Raw genomic sequence first — 21,481 nt, 5'->3', positions numbered from 1 at the left:
AAGCACATCAAGACTTGTTGTGGCAATTAAGCACTCTTGATGTTTTCCTCGCTAGTGAATTATCAGAGCTCTGATAATTGTTATTAATTAATCATCTCATTTGCTCAAGCTCTCTCATTTCCACAGTAACTGTAAGATAGACTCTGAATGACCTTTCAGGTGTGGGCTACACCTCATCTTTCTCTAAAACCATTAATGTTTGTCAAACTGCTTTTAAAAGCGAAAGTACTTGAAATGCTGTGTCTTAGTGAATAACAAAATATGAATTACAATAACTGATGCATCTTTATGTGAATGGGAATATATGCACAGGAGGTTAACGCATACATTACAGTCAAATGTTTGGACACACCTACTAATTATTACTATCACTTACATTTTAGAATAATAATAATAAAGTTTTCAATATGGGAAAAACATAGTGACAAAAAATGTTATTTAAGTTTGATATCAGATGTAAATATAAGATAGTAGATTTGCTTACCACTTATAGCCTATATTCAATGTTTATAGGTAACAGATTTTTTAAATAAGATTATAAATGTATTTAATGTCACTGACCTATTCAACTTTTGAATAGTATTGCATATAGTTTATTGCAATACATTTTAAAGCTTTATATATGTATATGCAATTTATACACAATGTACACTACCAGTTAAATATTTTTTTTTTAAATCACCAAGCCTGCATTTATTTGATACAAAGCACAGCAAACTGTAACATTTTTACTATTTCAAAGAACTGTTTTCTATTTTAATATATTTCAAAATCTCATTTATTCCTGCGATTTAAAAGCTGAATTATTAGCATCATTTTAGCTGCTCAAATTTCTAATTTGCTGCTCAAAAACATAATTGTTATTATTATTATGTTGAAAGTGTATATTGTTACAAAAGCTTTTTATTTCAAATAAATGCTGATCTTTGGATCTTTTAATTCATCAAATAATCCTGAAAAATGTATGCAACAGTTTTAAATATTGATGATAATAATAATAATAATAATTGTTTCTTGAACAGCAAATCAGCATATTAGAATGATTTCTGATGGATCATGTGACACTGAAGACTGGAGTAATGATGCAAAAAAAATGTAGCTTTGATAACAGGAATAAATTAGATTTTCAAATATATTCGAATAGAAAGCAGTTATTTTAAATAGTAAAAATATTTCACAATATTACTGCTTGTTGAATCAAATAAATGCAGGCTTTGTGAGCAGAAGAGAATTCTTTAAAAAAAACATTAGAAATCTAACTGTTCGAAAACTTTTGAAATGTAGTATATATATGTATAACATGTATGTATATTTAATTTTAATTTTTATATTTATAATTGCAAAACAATATTTTTTGTATATATGTAAAGTGTATATATATATATATATATATATATATATATATATATACTTTTTATTTTTATTTTTTATATTTATTAAACAGTTTTTTTTAGCTCAAAAGCTTTTTTTAGATCAGGAGTGTCAAGTGTGTCCAACACTTTTACTAGTGTTAAAGCTAAAATTATGCAGATATTTCAGTTCATCTCCACTAAAACAAATATAATGTGTTTGGATATTTTTTCCATGTTTTAAATTGCTTTCATAGCTGACTTTGACAACTAAATAAGGATAAACTGGAAGCTGCTCAGAGGCCAATAGATTCATGAGCAAATGAAATGTGGAGTGCGACTGTAAAATATGGAAAAATGCAGCTTTGGGGGTTTAAGAGCCTGGGAGGCCTGGCGGAGGCACAGACTTATAGTACGAGCTCAACACGGAAACAATTTATCATGTGTGAGCGGCTGTCTGCTCACAAGACAACAACAATGTTCCAAATCTCACCCTCAGGCAGGACACAAATCCAGCAAAGCGCTCAGGCATGTGGACCCTTTCTATCTCTCTTTTTCTCTCTCTCTGTCGCACACACACACACACACACACACACACACACACACACACACACACACAGGTGGTTAACATGCTATCAAGCACATTTGATTTCATACTATACATCTTAATAGGAACATGCACTGAAAACACCCTGCTTTTTCAGGATTCAATAATCCAGTCCTTTCACTGGTAATTTTTCATACGCGGCAAATTAATGACCCATTCACGTTGTTTTTTCTCCATCTAAATACGGGATGGGAAAACCAAAATCTTACATTTGTCAACCTCATTTCAAAAGCAAACTCAAGCTTTTTTATTCAGTGTTGGGAAATTTAGTCATCATTTAGTCATCTTTAATTTAACCGTTTGTCCTCTGAGTGGCAAACTTCCTTAAAATGAGCCAAAGCAGGCAACGCCTACTGAAATGGAATGGAAAATGTGCAGTTTATTTCATACCGCTGTGTTTGGGATTGGGAAATGAAAGAAACACATAAGCAAACAAAGAGCTGGTGTGTGTTTCATGATGGAGTGTCTGGTGGCCATCATGTAGCTCGTCGAAATTAGAAGTGACACATGTAACTGAAGGGCTCCCTGCTAAGGAACGCTGTTCTGTCGTGGCGGGAGAGAGTGAGCTTTGAATCACTGCTTATTGTGCCGGCTTACATGTGCTCTGATTAAGGGAAGCGGAGTGTGTGGAATCTCACTCGTTTTTTTCTGTTTGGCTCAGAATACAAGAGGCAGTGCGTCATTAAAACCTCGAATATACAAGGATATTGTGCTCATAGATTATCCTGGGAAATGCTATAATGATATTACATCAGAACACGTTTCCATTAGGATGCCTATTGGTTTTTATTTGATTCTCTACAAATAATACATTTTCTTTCTTTTTCTCTGTCGCTCATGTATGAGAACTTTTTGTCCTCTCATCTTACAGGCTGCCGTCACTTCTGACGGAACAGTGAACAGGATTGTTCGTTTTTGCTTGAAATGGATTGAGTGACATGTAACATGATGCATCCTTGGTGATTTTTGTTTTGTATTTTGCATGGGCCACTCTGTAGCCATGAGAACCGCGCTATGCTGTGTCTTTGTTCTTCATCCAAAATGCAGATGTCAAAATAAAAAGAAAAGAGCTATCTGTTGATGCGCATCCATTCATCCCTGAAATGTGCTTTTCATGTTGTCCAAATCTCTAAAATCAAATATCAAATGTTTTGACTAGGGATGCGCAGTATATCAGTAACATATCAGTACCAATATCAATTAATACCCAATTTTATACATAATATTGTGATATCTAAATGCACTTGTAGCAGGATTTATTTTAATTTATTTATTACATTTTTTTATTTAATAAATAAACAAGTCTCTCACATTCATGAAGACTGCATTTATCTGATAACTATATCCTCCTGAGACCCAAAGAAAAAAGTGCCTCTCTGCTTCAGTTCTGCCTCCTACAACATGCAGTCATTAATTACATTAAGATGGTCCTGATGTCCACTATAGTTGACATTTAAAAAAGGATGATATTTTGAAACATAAACAATTTAACAGCTTTGAAAGCTAAATGTATTGTTACTGACACTTTAATAAACAAATATATATGTGATAATAATAGTAAAAAACATGTAAAAAAGCTAAATTTTACATATCTCTGTCCTTCCCATAAAATGTGCTCATTTGCATGTCGGCCATTTTGGATTCAGTGTAAAAGTGGTTCTTAGCATGCCAGCCAATCAAATGACATATCACTAGAAAGCCCAGGATGTCCTCTGCACAGTACAACAGGACTTGACAGAGTAGCTCAAAAAATTCAAAGAAAATTCATGAAAACACAAGGTCCACTACAGAGGACATAAGTCAATGGGCGGGGTCTCAGGAGGATATATATAAATAAAAGAAAAAAGAAATATATATAAAGCCTGTTTGATCCAGTATAGCAAAAAACAGTACAATTCTGAAATATTTTTACTATTTAAAATAACTATTTTTTTATTTTAATATGTTTTAAAATGTAATTTATTCCTGTTATTTCAAAGCTGAATTTTTAGCATCATTTCTTCAGTCACATGATCCTTCAGAAATCATTCTAATATTCAAATTTGCTGCTCAAAAACATTTATTATTATGTTGAATTTTTTCAGGTTTCTTTGATGAATAGAAAGTGCATTTATATGAAATAAAAATCTTTTGTAACATTATAAATGTCTTTATCATCACTTTTGATCAATTCCAAAAAATGTAAAAAAAATTATAAAGACTCCAAGCTTTTGAATGGTGTAGTGTATAATGTTACAAAAGCTTTTTATTTCAGGTAAGTGTTGATCTTTGGATCTTTCTATTCATCAGAGAATCCTGAAAAAGTATACATTTTTTTATAAAAAGTTTTAAATATTGATAATAATAATTATTATTATCACAGGAATCAATTACATTTTAAAATATATTTAAATGCAAAACAGTTATTTAATAGTAAAACTGCTTTAGCTATATTTTGGATCAAATAAATGCAGGCTTGGTGAGCAGAAGATATTTTATATCTTCAGAAAACATTAAAAATCTTACTGTTCAAAAACTTTTGACTGGTATATATGTATATATTGTCCTGTATTTTAACCATGCTTCATTTTTTTTTCTAATGCAATCCAAGAACTTTTCAGATTTCCAGCACGGCCTGTGTATCTAGATTCGTGGCCAGGTGGTATGTCCTCAGGAGAAGGAAAAGGAAAAGACTTAAAGATTTTCTGGTGTTCTTGTTTTGTTCAAAGACGAACGAGGCTGATAATTTCCCTCCCACAATGCTGTTGAACAGCCCCTATGATCAGCAGCTATGAGAAAGAGCAGGAATCTGAGGTCCAAGTGTGCAGCCCAGAGCCTTTGACTCGCTCTGCAGTGTTTGTGGGCAGCATCTGGATTCACTTAGGTGGAGAGGTACCCTTCATCCTCTCAGGTTGCAGGTCTGAGTGTGGGCTCTTGTTTTTCCAAATGGCTAAAGCCTGCTTGCCTGGACCTTCTCAAACTGCCCCGGCGCATCCGCCCGTCCCTCCAGAGGGCCAATTTTAGCCCATCCCATATGCCCCAAAGCATGTTTAGTGTAGTCACTCATTTGAACTGAAAGATGTTAAACAGATTCATTCAGGAGCCGGACTTTGTGAGGCTTTTGCAAAGCTGAGCGAGCAGGTTCAGGTGACTGTTGTGTTGTGTACAAGTGTAAACACTGGGGGAGTAGACAAATAAATAGTGAACAACTTCACTCTATAAAAAATCAACAGATCAGTCGAGTCAGGTTTAAAGTCTAGCAAAGAACAACAGTTGCTATATAGTTGTCTATATTCTATCACTGGACTACTGTCAGAACTTTTTATAGTTTTGCGCATTGAATTGAACCAGACTTACTAAGTAAGTTGGTGGCATGTTGTTCAAACAGACTTATTTTTGTATCTGTCAAAGCCCATAATGCTCATTCTGTTTTTGTCAGGGGAATTACATATATTTTATCTGATTCCCTACTAATTCGGTTTGACATCTTTCCAAGACAAAGATAAAACAGACATCAGAGATAGAGAGTGAAAACAGTATAAAAGAATGCAGTAACCTTATAACTTCTGAACGCTGACAAAAAAAAAGCAATGGCAAGCAGTTAATTTGAATGCGAATGCTTGTATTTAAAATGTCTAGCTAGTTGTGCTTAAAAACAGCTGTTAACATTAAATGTATTGTTTTTGTGCTGCTACTTTTCCATCTACACGGTAACACTTTACATTAAGGTGGCATTTGTTAACATTAGTTAATGTATTAACCTACATGAGCGAACAATTAACAATACATTCATTAAAAATTTTTAATAACCTTTGTTAATGTTAATGTTAGTTAATGAAAATACAGTTCATTGTTTGTTCATGTTAGTTCAATACATGTTAGTTCATGTTAACAAACACAACTTGTGATTTTAATAATGCATTAGTAAATGCTGAAATTAACTTCAGCTATGATATAAATGCTGTAGAAGTATTGTTCATTCTTAGTTCATGTTAACTAATGAACCTTATTGTAAAGTGTTACCATTTACATTATTTTTACACACATGTAAATATAGTTTAACTACTTGGATTTGTACATTTGCAGCAAAGAAACTGTTATAAAATCCCACCAATATACTAACTAGACTAAAAAAATACCTTGGACACTTGATCTAGTTTCTAACTTCTAGATTATTGATTTTTATAAAGCTGACCAGATACAGAACTTAAAGCAGGCAGACATGCTCAAGGAGAAGTTAAATCGTGTCAATCATCTTCATCAGCACTTGAAAGGCTATAATTAAACTGTCAACATCTCAAATAGACACAACTTTGTAAAACCACATCTCCATGCCTCTGTTACTTAAAACAGAAGGTATTTAACCTTAAAGACCTTTGGAGTCCCCAGTCGCTGACCATTATTAGAGACACTTCAGTGGTAAAGAGCAACAAAGTGGTTCAATCATTTGTTTATAAGTAGTTCTATTTTTAAACCTCTCAGTTTAGACAACTGAAAATAGGGGGATTTTGCCCCAAGATGTCCGTCTAGCCTTTCGGGCCTTTCCTTCAAAGATGTGTTTGTCCCAGAAGAGGCAGACATCCGACCCTGGCCAAGACATGTCAAAGGTCTTCTGGTTTGGCAAAATAATCCAACCACTCGGGAATCGAAGCACAGAGAAGTTTCCTTCATTATATATAAGACAATCTATCAGTGTACACTCTTAAAAATAAAGGTGCTTCAAAAGGTTCTTCAAGCGATGCCATAGAAGAACCGTTTTTGGTTCCACATTTATTCAAAGGTTCTATAAAGAGCCATTTCTTGCTTGCCTTTTTATAATCTAAAGGACCTTATTTAGCGCAACCGTTTGTGAAACAGAAAGGTTCTTCAGATGTTAAAGGTTCTTTATGGAACCATTTAGACAAAAAGGTTCTTCTATGGCATTGTGAAGCACCTTTATTTTTAAGAGTGTAGTTTGGAAATTGATGCATTGCTATTTATAGACTTTTAAATAATATCTAATACTATATGAGGGTGAACTAACCTTTTTATATAAAGTATAATGTTATATGTTAAATGTAAAATATTGCAATCGACTGTCTAAAATGTTAACAGAATGCATCAGTGTGTCTTGAGATATATTTCTGAATAGAGAGTAGAGCAGGTGCCATGGATATTTGGGGGAAGAGAATTTCCCATGTGAGGCCCATTTGAGTAACGGAGAAAGCCTGCTGTGAAAAATACTGTGGTTCCTACTGGTTCTCCAAGAATCCCAGAAGCCACCAGAAAAACGCTTTAAATTATTTTGAGCATTTTGTTTTTGAAGACCATCCCCCATCAGAGACCTTTTCCTCCTTTAAATTGTTTTTTTATACCAAGGAAATGATAACTGTTCCTTCTTTGCTCAGTCGATGGCTGAATAAAAAACATTACATTACATTTCAAGGTAAAATAGTGTTTAAGTATTTATGTTTAATAGTTTTTCATCATTACATGTCATTCAGCTCTCAATTTATTTTATTTAATATATTTAATATATATTTTTCTGTTTGTCTGTTTCTACTTACAACTCATAACTAGCTTATTAGAAACTCAAAAGAGTGTATGTCATATATTTCGTTTGATTTAATCATTAGATTACATGACATCAGTTATTTCTTCATTCCACATCATGAGCACATCATGTTTTACTGTAGAGATAAAGAACTACTGGTGTGCGATGGAGGGTCTGAGACCACTTAGGTCATTCCTTCTGTTATGCATTACATTTTAAATGATGTAACTTTTCAAGAAACAACGTGCTTTATTATGCCAGACTTTCAGAAACATGTTCTGGTCGAGCTCAGTCACTGAAACTTTAAATTATAATTGAAATAAAGAGCTAACATTGCTCAGTGAGACAGTTGTTTAGTTTATTATTATTTTTTTTTTTACAGTTTTAGCTGAGTGAGTGTTTTATAATAATAATTCTACAAAAATCACATAATTAATCAACTGCCCTGTAAATGATTGAGCATATATTATCTTCCCACCAAGATGATGTCAGTTCCTATGGGATTTTTTTTAAAACTCCGAGATAAAAAGAAATGATTGACATTTTACAGGAGCAAAGAATAACGTAAAACCCATAGATAATAGAAATAGGAAAAAAACAGTAAAGTTATTGCAGATCACAGAGGAAAATGACAAATATTATAACATATGTAATTACTTCCTTTTAAAATTCACCCCTGATACTATGGTAGCCAACTAATATCATTAAAAACTGTAAGATTAATATTTATACAATATAAGAAGTTATATGGGCCATTCTACAGAATTGGTGCATCTAAAAAAATGTATTTTTAACTTTTGTATTTATGCAAATTGTATAATATCCAAGGTACACGTTTCTACTAATTGTGCAGTTAATTCTCATATTGTATTTTCATAAAGTTTTGGAATATTTGTCCTCTCGCCAAATTGGTCACTACCAAAACACAGTAATATATAATTTAATAAGGAGGGTTATATTGACTCATTCATTTTTAGCTTACATCCTCTTTGTAAATATATATTTTTTCTTTTTTATTTAAAAAGTTTTCAGAGGTAAATCAATAACAATTACAATTTTAACAATATTTCAAGTGTACTTTATGAGATTTGTTGTATTTTAAATCCATTTTTTTTTTTGTAAAAGGCAAAAAGTTGATCATACTGATTTCAAAGTTAAGGATCAATTTGTTTAAATATACTTTATTTTTCACAAAACATCCCATGTTTCGTTCGTGACTGCACATTTTCGGTAGTGACAGTAATGTTTTGGTAGCGACCACATCACATTACAGAATTTTAACCGCATAAAACATTACTAAAACATATAAAATACAAAAAATTACATAAATATGCTAAAAGTTTGTTTATTTCGCCCAAATAAAGGATTATGTGTTCCCTTTTGTCACTACCCAAACAATGATGACATGTTTCAGTTGTAACTGTTATGTTAGTGACAATTTTAGGGAATAACACACAAAAAAACAATGATGTCATTTTTTTGGTAGTGACAATTTTACACACTTTTGAACCTAGCTCAAATATTCTAATCAGCACATGGTTGGCTAGCACAGTTCTGAACAGTTGAACACATATAAAAACTAAATGTTATGTAATAATTCCAAAAAAAGTGTTTAATTATAGAAAAATGGCGTTTGGTAGTGACATTCTTTAAAACACACAGATTATTTCCATATTTTTGAACACATTTACCTCAAAATGATAGGACCTGTCTACACCGTGTATCTATAAGAAAGACTGACATAAATATTTTCTGATCATAAATGTAGGAGTGTAGTTAAAATCAGTCTCAGCCAATGGCCAATGAACTTAAACATACACTGTTTCGGTAGTGACATGAAAGAAAATATAAAATAAATGTTTTTTTTTTTAACTTCACTTTTTAAAAAAAATCAAAAAGATATTTTTAAAAACAACAATGGAATAAAATGCAAAAGGCTATTTCAATATACAGTCAAGCCTGAAATTATTCATACCCCTGGCAAATTCTGACTTAAAGTTACTTTTATTCAACCAGCAAGGTTTTTTTTGGGCTGGAAATGACAGGCGTCTCCCGAAAGATAATAAGACGATGTACAAGAGGCATCATTGTGAAAAAAAAAAGTCTCATCTTTTATTTCCATTGAACGAAAAGTTTTGAAGTTCTAGTGGCTACAGTTTAAAGTATTATTAAAAAATACAAGATGTTCCGCACTGTGAAAAATCTCAGAGGACGTGCTCGGAAGCCAAAAGTGACACCTGTGCTGACCAAGGAACACCACCAAGGCCATCCTGATGAATCTGGGCGGACACCACTTCTCCAGATAAGGCACACAAAAGCCTGCTTGGCCTTTCCAAAATACTCATCTGGACAAAGAAGAAGAGAAAAAAATGCACCATGAAAAAGGAGCAATACATCAAAATTCTCAACAACATCATCAGCCTTGGGCACCAGTGGACATTTCAGCACGACAACGACCCAAAACACACAGCAAAAGTGGTGAAGAAATGGTTAGCAGACAAAAACATTAACGTTTTGCAGTGGCCCAGCCAGAGTCCTGACTTAAATCCAGTTGAGAATCTGTGGAGGGAGGTAAAGATCAGGGTAATGGCAAGGAGACCCTCCAACCTGAAAGAGTTGGAGCTCATCGCTAAAGATGAATGGGCAAAAATACCAGTGGAGACATGCAAAAAGCTGGTCAGCAATTATAGCAAGCGTTTGAATAAGGGTATGAATAATTTTGGACATGCCACTTTTTGTTCAAATGTAAATAAAAGATGAGTAATAATTTTCTCCACAATGATGCCTCTTGTACATCGTCTTATTATCTTCTGGGAGACTTCTGTGTAATTTCTAAAAAAAAAAAAAAAAAAACTTGCTGGTTAAATAAAAGTAACTTTAAGTCAGAATTTGCCAGGGGTCTGAATAATTTCGGGCTTGACTGTGTGTGTGTGTGTGTGTATATATATATATATATATATATATATATATATATATATATATATATATATATATATATATATATATATATATATACACACACACACATATAAATCTATAATCTTAGTATACTAATTAATTGTGTAGCATGGCCCGTATACAATCTACCGCACCTAGGAACGTGAGCGTTTCAGCGGCTTTCCTCCACACGCAACAGCCTCTACTGTCCCGCACGTGATCTCCATGGAAACGTCATCAAGCTAGAGAAGTCTTCCTGTTGCTATAGTTGTGCGCTGGTTGAGCATGGCAGCAAAGGTAAGCGCTATTTTCAGAAGAGAAACAGCTACGCTTTCTCAAGATGAAAAGAGCTCAGTATTTGATCGTGAAGCATACGTATATATCCAGAAAACGCCATTGCAGGATACTGGAGAAGCGCGGGGGAGATTATCTGATAACCTTCAGTACACAGTAGCCGGTGTGATAGAGCTAGTTAGCCTGCTAATGTCCTGGGTGAATGTTACCGTCTCTCAATGACATTGAGGCATAAGAGCACTTCAAAGAGCTCGGATGAAACCCCTGCAGATAGACTGTCCAGCGTCTGCTTGAGTGCTTGAATGGGTGTCATGGAGTTTATAGGATGCTAAACATTCTTGTGTCAAGTGAGCTTGACAGTACAAGTGCTTGCCTGGGTTTCTTAGATATAAAAGTTTCTTTTAATAACAATGCCAATAAGTAAATGTGATATGCGACTGTAGACCACAAAACCAGTCATAAGGGTAAGTTGAGATTTATACATCATTCAAAGCTTGAATAAATAAGCTTTCCAATGATGTATGGTTCGTTAGGATAGGACAATATTTGGATACAACCAAGATATGCCTATTTGAAAGTCTGGAATCTGAGCATGCAAAAAAAAAAAAAAAAAAAAAAAAAATCACCTTTAAAGTTGTCCAGAAGATGTTCTTAGCAATGCATATTACTAATCAAAAATGAGGTTTTGATGTATTTACGGTGGGAAATTTGCTAAATATTTTCATAGAACATGATCTTTACTTAATATCCTAATGATTTTGGCATAAAAAAAACTGTAATTTTGACCCATACAATATATTGTTGGCTATTGCTACATATATACCTGTGCTACTTAAAACTGGGTTTGTGGTCCAGAGTCACGTATGATCACCATTACAACTGGAATGTCATAATAAAAGACCTTTATCCTACCTGATGTATATATGTAGATTCATTATGGATATATTTGTCTCTACAGGTAATGATAAAGAGGGCTGATCCTGCAGAGCTCAAGTCCATTTTTTTGAAGGTATGTCATCGCTTATTTCACCTGAAAGTCTGGAAATGAAGGGACAGGAGCCGTAGCCCAACATCTAAGCACTGGTGTCAATGACATATACCTTATCTGATGTAACCATGTAATACATTTCTCATTACAGAAAGAAAACCTGAGGATTAATTTAAAAATGCGTCGAACACTGTATGGAACTCATAGTAAGTTCACATGAATATATGAAACGGAGTTCCTTAAACCTAAGAAAAGACCTTGCATGAATAACGTATTTTACGTAGCATCTTAAATTAATCTAACAGCAATGAACTAACACGTGCTTAATATTCCTTTCAGTAATCAACATTTTTTTCCTTCTGATATCTTCTGTTTACAGTAGAAAGTATGTTCTGTATGATTGTAAAATGTATTGTTTATGTTGCCTTTAAAGCTATAGTTCACCCAAAAATTAAAATTCCGTCATTAATTACTCACCTTCATGTCGTTCCAAACCCGTAAGACCTTAGTGCATCTTCAGAACACAAATTAAGATATTTTTGATGAAATCTGAGAGCTTTCTTACCCTCCAAAGACAGCAAGGGTCTTACCATGTTCAAGGTTCAGAAAGCTACCAAGAACATCGACAAAATAGCCCATGTGTCATCAGTGGTTCAACCATAATTTTATGAAATATGTTATGAATTTTATGAAAAAAAACAACAACAATTCTTCTCCTCTGCGTCACCCTAGCACCAGATTGGCGTATTACCATGTATGCGCCGCTCTTCGTTTACGTGTAGATGAAGGCACGCACAAGTGTCATTGTACTCTCCAATATGGCGCTAGGGTGACGCAGAGTAGAAAAATTGTTAAATAAAGTTATTTATTTTTATTTTTTTTGCACACAAAAAGTATTCTCATAGCTTCATAAAATTACCCTTGCTGTCTATGGAGAGTCAGAAAGCTCTTGAATTTTATCAAAAATATCTTAATTTGTGTTCCGAAGATAAACGAAGGTCTTACGGGTTTGGAACCACACAAGGGTGAGTAATTAATGACAGAATTTTCATTTTTGGGTGAACTAGTTTTCTTTGATTACATTGTTCTGGGCTTTTAACGCTAAATATGTATGACTACCACTTTGATGCGATATGTGATTTTAATTGAAATGCATTTTTCCATACTAATAATCTTCATTAAATACTTAATTGTATTAAGTGACTGTTTCAATGACTGCTTGTTTATTGTGTAACATGCATAATTCTGTAAATCAGATTGCTGATGTTTTGCGAACAAACAGTTCTGTATACTTTATACATTTATATGATATTAGCCCAGTTTTATTTTCCTTCACAGTATGCCAGTCTGGAGAAGAATGGAGAGCACTACATGTCCCCAGAGGACTTTGTGTCCAGGTTCCTTCATGCTCACACAGACACAAAGCTTTCCAAGGAGGCCACCATTTTACTGGCAGGTGTTGTGGACCAGACCAAAGACGGGTTAGTATTTATTTCGATTGCTGCTTTTACATTTTTATGTTCCACTTGAACCTTTAGTAGGTCATAGTTTGAAAACAAATCAAACTGTGCTACCAAACACCAAACAAAAATGCCCCTACATAATGCTGTTGAATGCTCAGTGTTTAAGTGACAATGACAAACACCCAGCGTGAATTTGTGTTTTTCATTAATAATTCACGACTTGTGTAAATTACAGTTTATAGTTCATTTGATTCATAAACAAAGCGTTTGCTGTGAAATGGATGTGGATTATGCTGCGGTATCTTGCGCTTTTAATCCTGCATTAGGATGAAGGGTCAGACATCTTAACACGCCACACTTTGTTCAGGTGCTGCTCCATTCAGGCAGCATGGCTCAACCCCTTTTTGCATTAATATGTATGCTTTTAATGATACATAATGACGGCCAATGATACGCAAGCGTAAGTCCCAAAAGATTGTGCGTTACCACGGCAACCAGCCGGGCCGCGTTCCGCACCGAGTGCATGTGGTCATGCGGCACACATTATTAGGGCTGCCATAGACCGGGAGAGGTACACACGCACTGTAATTGCCTGTGCCATTCAGCTCTCATGCTTTGTGCGACTTTGAGGATGGATAAATTGCTGCATCTCAGCTATTAACGGATAACTATTAGGGAATCATGGCTTGAGCTCTCTTTCTGAACATCGTTTTTTATTGATTTGGAAGGCTTTGAGTAAAAAATAAGGGGGATTGTTTGATTTAATCAGGATTATGGAAAAATGTTCGTAGAGTGTGTTGGTAAGCATTGTCTTTTCGGTTTATCTCGTGTTTTTCGCACAATGCGTGTAGGTTACTGAGCTAGTTAAATAAAGATCTGGATATATATGGATTTCTGAGGTTTGGTCATAGTGGCGGCTGTGGTCGGGACCTTCATGCCGTCAGGACTGTGGAATGTTGCAAATGAAGAAACGTTCATTTTAAGGCCTTCGTCCCAGAATTCTGATGGAATGGAGTCCTCACAGCAGTTCATATTTTTTTAATAAATTTGTGTACAAATGAAGCTCGTTATAAAATTGAAATGTATTCAAAACTGTAAAGTTTGAAGAACCGAAAGCTCTTATCCATCTCTAGCTAAATCTGTTTGTGTGGGTGCCGATGTTTTTGCTGAACACGATGTGTTTTACAACCGAGGTAGGTTTTCATCTGATTGAGATGATTCACAGGTTATCTCTGTTTCATGAGATGGATACAAACAGCATGATGCATTTTCTACCTCCTCCTGAGCTGGAATAAATCAAGTGATATGGTGACATCCATCAGGCACTGAATCACTTCTCCTTTATTCACTCAGCCCTGTTTGAGCGGCATCCTGCCAACGGTTCTGAATCATTCATTCAACACATGTAGACTTCCCTGCTGATTCAAAGATCTGCCAGACATTCTCTCCTTCTCTCGCTCTATCTTTTCTCCCCTCTCCATTTTTGATGGAAAAACTCCTCAAGTGTGAAACTCCGTAGCCTCTTGGGGGTTAAAACTTTGTAAAGAGCGCATGCTGAGAAAATGTGCATGCTGCCCATGTGGTTTCAGGCTGGTCTGAGGTATGCACTCAGGGAAAGCTAAACCAGCCCGCGTCCCTCTGAATCCACGCTTGTCAGTGACAATGACAGGGCCAGAGCTTATTGAAGGTGCTCTCTCTTCACCTGTCACGGATAAAAGCTACTACGCTAAACCACTGAAATAATAAGTCTGTAAATAGTGTTTCTGCTAAGGACAGTGTTTACCAGCACCTTTCGGTTTCAGAAACAACACAATTTAAAGGTGCGTGGACCCACTGGGAGATATAGGGAAATGCTTTGCCTGTTGTGATTAGCGTAACACATTGAAAATTAATAGAAACATACCATTACAATTCTATGAGAAATAAACAACAAATGTATTGGTTACTATACACTTTAAAATGCTGGGTTAAAAACAACCCAACTTGGATTTATTTTGCAACCCTGTGCTGGGTAAATATTGGACAGAACACATGTTAAATGTTTTTACCCAACATGCTGGGTTGTTTTATTTAAGTCAACTGACATTATTGTTTAAAAATTACTATATTGCTGGTTTAAAATAGGCAGGACATTATAAATCACACACACACAGTTATATAATCAATCAATAATCAAGATGAACATTTATAAACAAACAAGAACAACCACAGACAAAAATTTAAGACAAATTTAATTTATTTGGGTGAATACAGCATAATTTACAATATTACATACATTTAAACTCATGTAACCGGCATTATATAAAATTAAAAATGTAACATTTTAAAGAAGCATTTTAATTTAAGTATATTCAACTGTTCTCTCTGTGAACTTCAGACAGGCGCCTCATGTTTCACTCGATGCCATGACTGACAACATAACCTGGCCATAAACAAACAGGACTGAGATTAGAGAATATATTTTAACAATAAATTAAATTATATTTAGTGTTATATCATATAAAATCAGTTTGCTATGCAAGGCAAAAGGCGTTTCCATATCATGCGAAATGCCCTCTGCTGACGCAGCTGACTGACATCTCGTCCTTGTATGTTGCATTGTGTAAAATTATATAATTTACAGCACAGTAAGGGCAAAAATGAAATAAAATGTATACAAACCTTTATTTTGCTAAAGAAGTGCACCAAATCGGCAGTCCTGAGAATCACTCACTCAGAGGACGCAAACAGCCCGCTCTGACTGTAGCTCAGCAGCTGGGATGTTTCGTCGAAAAGTGACTTATTAGACACTTAGACTTATTCAGGCTGGGTAACATAAACTACCAAGCAGTCCTAACCCAGTGGTTGGGTAGAAAAAATAACCCAGAAGCTTAGTTACAGAAAAACTACCCAGCACCTGGGTAAAAACATTAAAGACAACCCAATAAAATGACCCAACAGGCTGAACCTAGCATTTTTTAGAGTGTAGTATGTCTCTCTCCTAAGTTTTGGTGATTGCAACGGAAGATCAAAAAATTCATAAATTTAGCACTTTGCACCATTTCAAAGTTTTTAAATGATGTCTCGCCAAGGCTGCATTTATTTAATTAAAAATACAGTAAAAACTGTAATACTGTGACCAACGTTAATCCACTCTCCTGTCTGGTTTGTTTGTTGGACAGAAATGGCAGATTCGGCATTATGGTTGGTCAGATTGCCTGTCAATCAAACTCCCACGCAAAGGGTCACTTAGCATTTCTTCTTATTATTAGTGTTGAAAACAGTGCTGCTTAATAATCTTGTGGAAAATGTAACTCATTTTTTCAGGATTTTTTGAAGAATAGAAAGTTAAACAGAACATCATTTATTTAGAAAGAAAACCTTTCTGTAACATTATAAATGTCTTCACTGTCACTTTTAATCAATTTAATGTGCCCTTGCTAAACAAAAGTATTAATTTCTTTAAAAAAAAACTACTGACTACTGACCCCAAACTGTGAATCCTAGTGTATTTAAAAAGGTTTTCCAGTTTTTGTCTGTTTAGAAAAACAAAGTTCCACATTAACTGCCCATATTACTAAACCATTTCAGTATCATATTTGAGAAAAGTTTTTGATTCCCCATGTTACACTTCTGGTTCTGTGCCATTTTAGTTGATGGTTGGAAGATGTTTTGCACCGGCCTTATTACTCGAGCTTCGGTTTAGTTTGTTTTTCATGGCTACGGCATCTTAGTGTGTTTGTGTACCAGCGTAATTGTTCTCTAGTAGTCAAGGAACTGCTAATCAACCATCATAAGCCTCACGTCTGGCATGGCGCTGAGGAAACTACATGCACAGCTCATTTTTGTGTATGTTGATAGGAGAAGAGTATTTAATGCAGATACGCTCCCAAAATCAATTACAGTGACCATCAAGCTGATCTGAAATGAAAGCAATACCATCTGGTGTTTAGAAGTCGATGGTTTTCTTTCCAAAGCTGCATTTGAATCACTTGCGGAGTTTTGGTAGACTTTTCTGTTTCTAAAAGCAGCAGCATCTGTATCATTTCTCATCGCATTTTGTTTTTAATCATCGACGCCTGGGCCCAGCGGATCGCCTTTGTAGCTCTCCACCCACTCTGAAACAGCAGGCTCCTGTTCTCCTACTGTCAGCTTAGTTAATAAAACAATTACTCTTGACTCCACAATGTGGCTGATTTGGCATGCTGGAAGCACGCAAATTCTCAGTTCCTTTGAATTTCATCAGTAACAAAATTAATTAGAGTGGCCACGAAAATGTAATCATTGCTCCCTGGAAATTGAAATAAATTAGAGATGCATGCATTGGGACTGCTCGTTAGCAGTGACCTCGAGTAATTGCTGTATCCATTTGTGAAATTCATAATGGAGTTGAGGCAACTTTGAACTGCGCTTAAATAAAGACTAGATTGCATGGTCCCCAGGGTTTCCTATGAATGCTGAAATTGCTTATTTGATGAGGTAGATACGGGTGTATGTGTGCATTTGTGTGCATGTTTATGTGTTTCTGATGTTCGGCAAATGTCATGCTCTCCATTATGATTCAAACTTTTAATCATTTGCAGAAGTAGCGCTGTTCCCGTTTATTGATATCAATTTTTTTAATCTTTCTGCCGGTTTACATGATGATTTTTTGAACAATAGCACCCATTTATCCTCTCTGTAAAGTGAGCACATGTATAGGAACTAATCTTAAAATTGATATATTTAATAATAGTGGAAATATAAGAATGCTTTTTGAAAATGTGTGCTACCAGTCAAAAGTTTTGGCACACCTAATCAATAGCAAACTATTGTGCATTAAAAAAGAAAATTGAAATTTATATGTAGGTGCATTTTCAATTGCATTTATATCATTATTTTATAAATATATTTTACAATATTTATATATTTTTAACTCCATATTTTAATTTATATATTCATTTTTTGCTAGATTAAGACCATATAAAACACTGTGTCTCCTTTTGACTAGTAGTGTGTGAGTACACTATTAATTCCTGAGCATTTCCTTACTGTACTGCAGCATGACTTGTTGTTTCTCTTGTAATCACATTATTTACTGAGTTCCCATCCTGGGAGCCTTATATGAACTGGTCCCATTTTCAGTAAGGTAATGACATTTGACAGTCAAATTGGAAGCACTTCAATCAAGATTGGGATCATTGAATAGCCTGTTATGTCAAATTGTTTTGTCATTCACTTAATCTCTGGGCCTAGAATCGAAGCTGGACTGTGTGTTTAGATGTTTTGTACATCATAATTTTAGGCTGATAATTACAGTTGAACAAATCACTCAAGTGTCAAGTGTTCACAATGAAAATATGTGCTACCTTTTTTTGTTTGGCGACGAGAAGCAGTAATCAGTGAGTGATACCCTCTCATCATTCAATAATGTAATGCCAGGCTGGTGGAGTGAAGTGTCCACAATATGTAGGCTGTAAGTCTGTTTGTCTCCATCAGGTTGATCTCCTTCCAGGAGTTTCTGGCTTTTGAGTCGGTGCTGTGCGCTCCGGATGCTCTCTTCATGGTTGCCTTCCAGCTCTTTGACAAAACTGGAAACGGAGTTGCCACTTTTGGTAAGTGGACAACACTCTTCATAAAACAGAATTCCAGCTCCAAATTCTAATGAGATGAACTGCCTTTGAAGCTGTTGTAAAATGTTCATGAAAGTCCACCTGTGATCGCATGCATTCTGTATTAATGGGCCTAGTAGCTGTGGTGTTTGGCCACGTCAACCAGGCTACAGTTACGAGAATTAAATATATTACTTGGCAAAAAGCTACTTAATAGTAAATGTAAATGTTTTTTGAACATTTAAGTTTTTTTTATTAATCTACATCTGCCATAATATATAAAGGCTAAGTCACTCAAAGCTTTGCTAGGCACTTAACTTTTTTGTAAGAATAAGCCTGTTTTGTTGTTTTTGTTTTTGTTTTGCTGTGCTTTGGTTTGTTTTTATTGTATTATTTTGCTTTGTTTTGTTTTGCTTTGCTTTGTCTTTTTTTGTTTAATTTTGCTTTGTTTTCTGGTTTGCTTTGCTTTTTTTACTATTTTGTTTGTTTTGTTGTTTTTGTTTTGCTTTGCTTTGTTTTTTGTTTTTATGTTTTGTTTTGCTTAGTTTTTTTCTGTTTTTGTTTTGCTGTGCTTTGGTTTTTATCGTATTACTTTGTTTTGTTTGTTTTGCTTTGCCTTTTTTGTTTAGTTTTGCTTTGTTTTCTTGTTTGCTTTGCTTTTTTTGCTATTTTGTTTGTTTGCAACAAAGCAAAGCAAAACAAACAAAACAAAGCAAAATAATACAATAAATACAATTGTTTTTTTTGTTTGTTGTTGTTTTGATTTGTTTGTTTTGCTTTGTCTTTTTTTTTTTTGTTGTATTGTTTTGCCTTGTTTTTTTGTTGTGTTTTGATTTGATTTGATTTGATTTGTTTGTTTTGCTTTGCTTTGATTTGATTTTTTTTGTTTGTTTTTGTATTGTTTTGTTTGTTTTGCTTTGCCTTTTTTTGTTTAGTTTTGCTTTGTTTTCTTGTTTGCTTTGCTTTTTTGGCTATTTTGTTTGTTTGCAACAAAGCAAAGCAAAACAAACAAAACAAAGCAAAATAATACAATAAAAACCAAACCAAAGCACAGCAAAACAAAAACAGAAAAAAAACAAAGCAAAACAAAATGCTTTTTTTTGTTCTGTTCTGTTCTGTTTTGATTTGTTTGTTTTGTCTTTTTTGTTTAGTTTAGTTTAGTTTAGTGCTTTGGTTATATATTTTTTTTGTTTGTTTTGTTGTTGTATTGTTTTGCTTTGCTTTTTTTTTTTTGATTTGTTTGTTTTGCTTTGTCTTTTTTTTTTGTATTGTTTTGCCTTGTTTTTTTGTTGTGTTTTAATTTGATTTGATTTGATTTGTTTTGCTTTGATTTGATTTTTTTGTTTGTTTTTGTTAGAGGTCGACCGATGTATCGGTTTTGCCGATTAATCGGCACCGATAGTTGATTGGCTGAACTATCGGTTATCGGCAAAAATCCATGCCGATAGTTTTTCCGGATTGCATTCTTTGCTGAAGCGGCTCACGCTCCGCTCCGCTGTCATGAGAGGTTAAGTCAGACACCAATGTTAAAGGTCAGGATTGTTACCATATATTTGCATTGATTTATATCCAGTTGGTCATATTCGTAGCCAGCAAAATTGCAGATTTAAAGACTTGATGTGAGAAAGCAAACCATGTTCATTCAGCCTACAGAATCCTGCTGCGCCACAGCGCGCCATTCACAGTTTTACATTACTACATATCTGTCCCAAATTGTTGTTAATGTTTATAAAGGCTTGACCCTGCTGGAAGATTGGGCATTTAAGTGATAAATTCGTATTTCTGTAGCTCTAATAAAGTCTGTATGCTTCATATAGAGCTATAATTTATGTTTTAGCCTTTTCTTCAGGCCGCGGAAGCATGGTAGGTTTGCATCTTGTTACGCACTTTATTTCACAATGCAATTTTCCTTGTTCTTACTTGATTTTAATAACTGATCAACAAAAATATGTATTCAAAATTAAGATAAAAATTATACAAAACGAAATTCGTTTAAAAAGGGATTTTCCACAAATAAAAAGGTGGAAGTGGTCAACAATTGTGTCTGACCCTCTCCAATTCTCCCGGCGTATTGCCGTCCAATTCATACCACGTCCTTTATGACATTTACAAATTACACACACTTCTTTCGTAATTAACAGATTAAACTGAAACAAAACACAAACAAATAATATTTAAACATAAATGTAAAACAGATAACACATTTTCTTAAATGGCTACAACAATATAGATCGTACTTTCTCTTTCCGTTTGATCTGTTGTTTAAACTAATCTTTGCCGCTTTTTTGATCATTCTTGAAGTAAACATTTGCCCCTTTGGTGATTAAATAAACTGTTTTAGATTTCTGCTTGAACTACACGATGCATCCTGTGTGTGTGAGAGAGATACCTGCGAGTTGTCCGCGCAACGCAGCGGTGCACTTTTGCCCGGTTTGCATCCAATGCATCGCAACCCTCTCTTCAAGGAGCTTGTGTTTTTCCCCGCATATGGCACGCGTGAGCGCCTGAAAAGCGGCTGGCTTCATTGCACAGAATTTGCACTGTGAGACTCGTGTGCATTGCTTGACAGTGTGTGCTTCCACCCGCAGTTTTTTACTTTACATGTGCCTTCATTTCTGCCGTTTGTAATGCAGTATATTAGATGCACAAAACTCGCGCACTGACAGACTTTCACTTGCAATTTGTGTTTGTTCGTCCTAAAAAGCTCGATTGCAGATGCGGTTAAATGCACTTGCCATTTCGAATACTTTTATACGAAACG

At 34.6% G+C, this 21,481-nt stretch overlaps 1 protein-coding gene across 1 annotated transcript in view; it reads left to right on the top strand.

The window, feature by feature from the left end:
* The first annotated feature begins 10,656 nt into the window (after positions 1-10,656).
* slc25a13 (solute carrier family 25 member 13) overlaps positions 10,657-21,481 on the top strand; it is a 56,572-nt gene continuing 45,747 nt past the window's right edge. The window contains exons 1-4 of the mRNA XM_073821351.1: positions 10,657-10,702; positions 11,658-11,708; positions 13,026-13,168; positions 18,608-18,723. Of these exons, the coding sequence (XP_073677452.1) occupies positions 10,691-10,702; positions 11,658-11,708; positions 13,026-13,168; positions 18,608-18,723 (322 nt within the window). The 5' untranslated portion in view covers positions 10,657-10,690. The remainder of the gene's footprint in view (positions 10,703-11,657; positions 11,709-13,025; positions 13,169-18,607; positions 18,724-21,481) is intronic.

This window comes from Garra rufa, chromosome 17 (assembly GCF_049309525.1).
Source record: "Garra rufa chromosome 17, GarRuf1.0, whole genome shotgun sequence".
Lineage (NCBI taxonomy): Eukaryota > Metazoa > Chordata > Actinopteri > Cypriniformes > Cyprinidae > Garra > Garra rufa.
The sequence above is the reverse complement of the archived record's forward strand: the minus strand, read 5'-3'. Positions and strand labels throughout refer to the sequence as shown.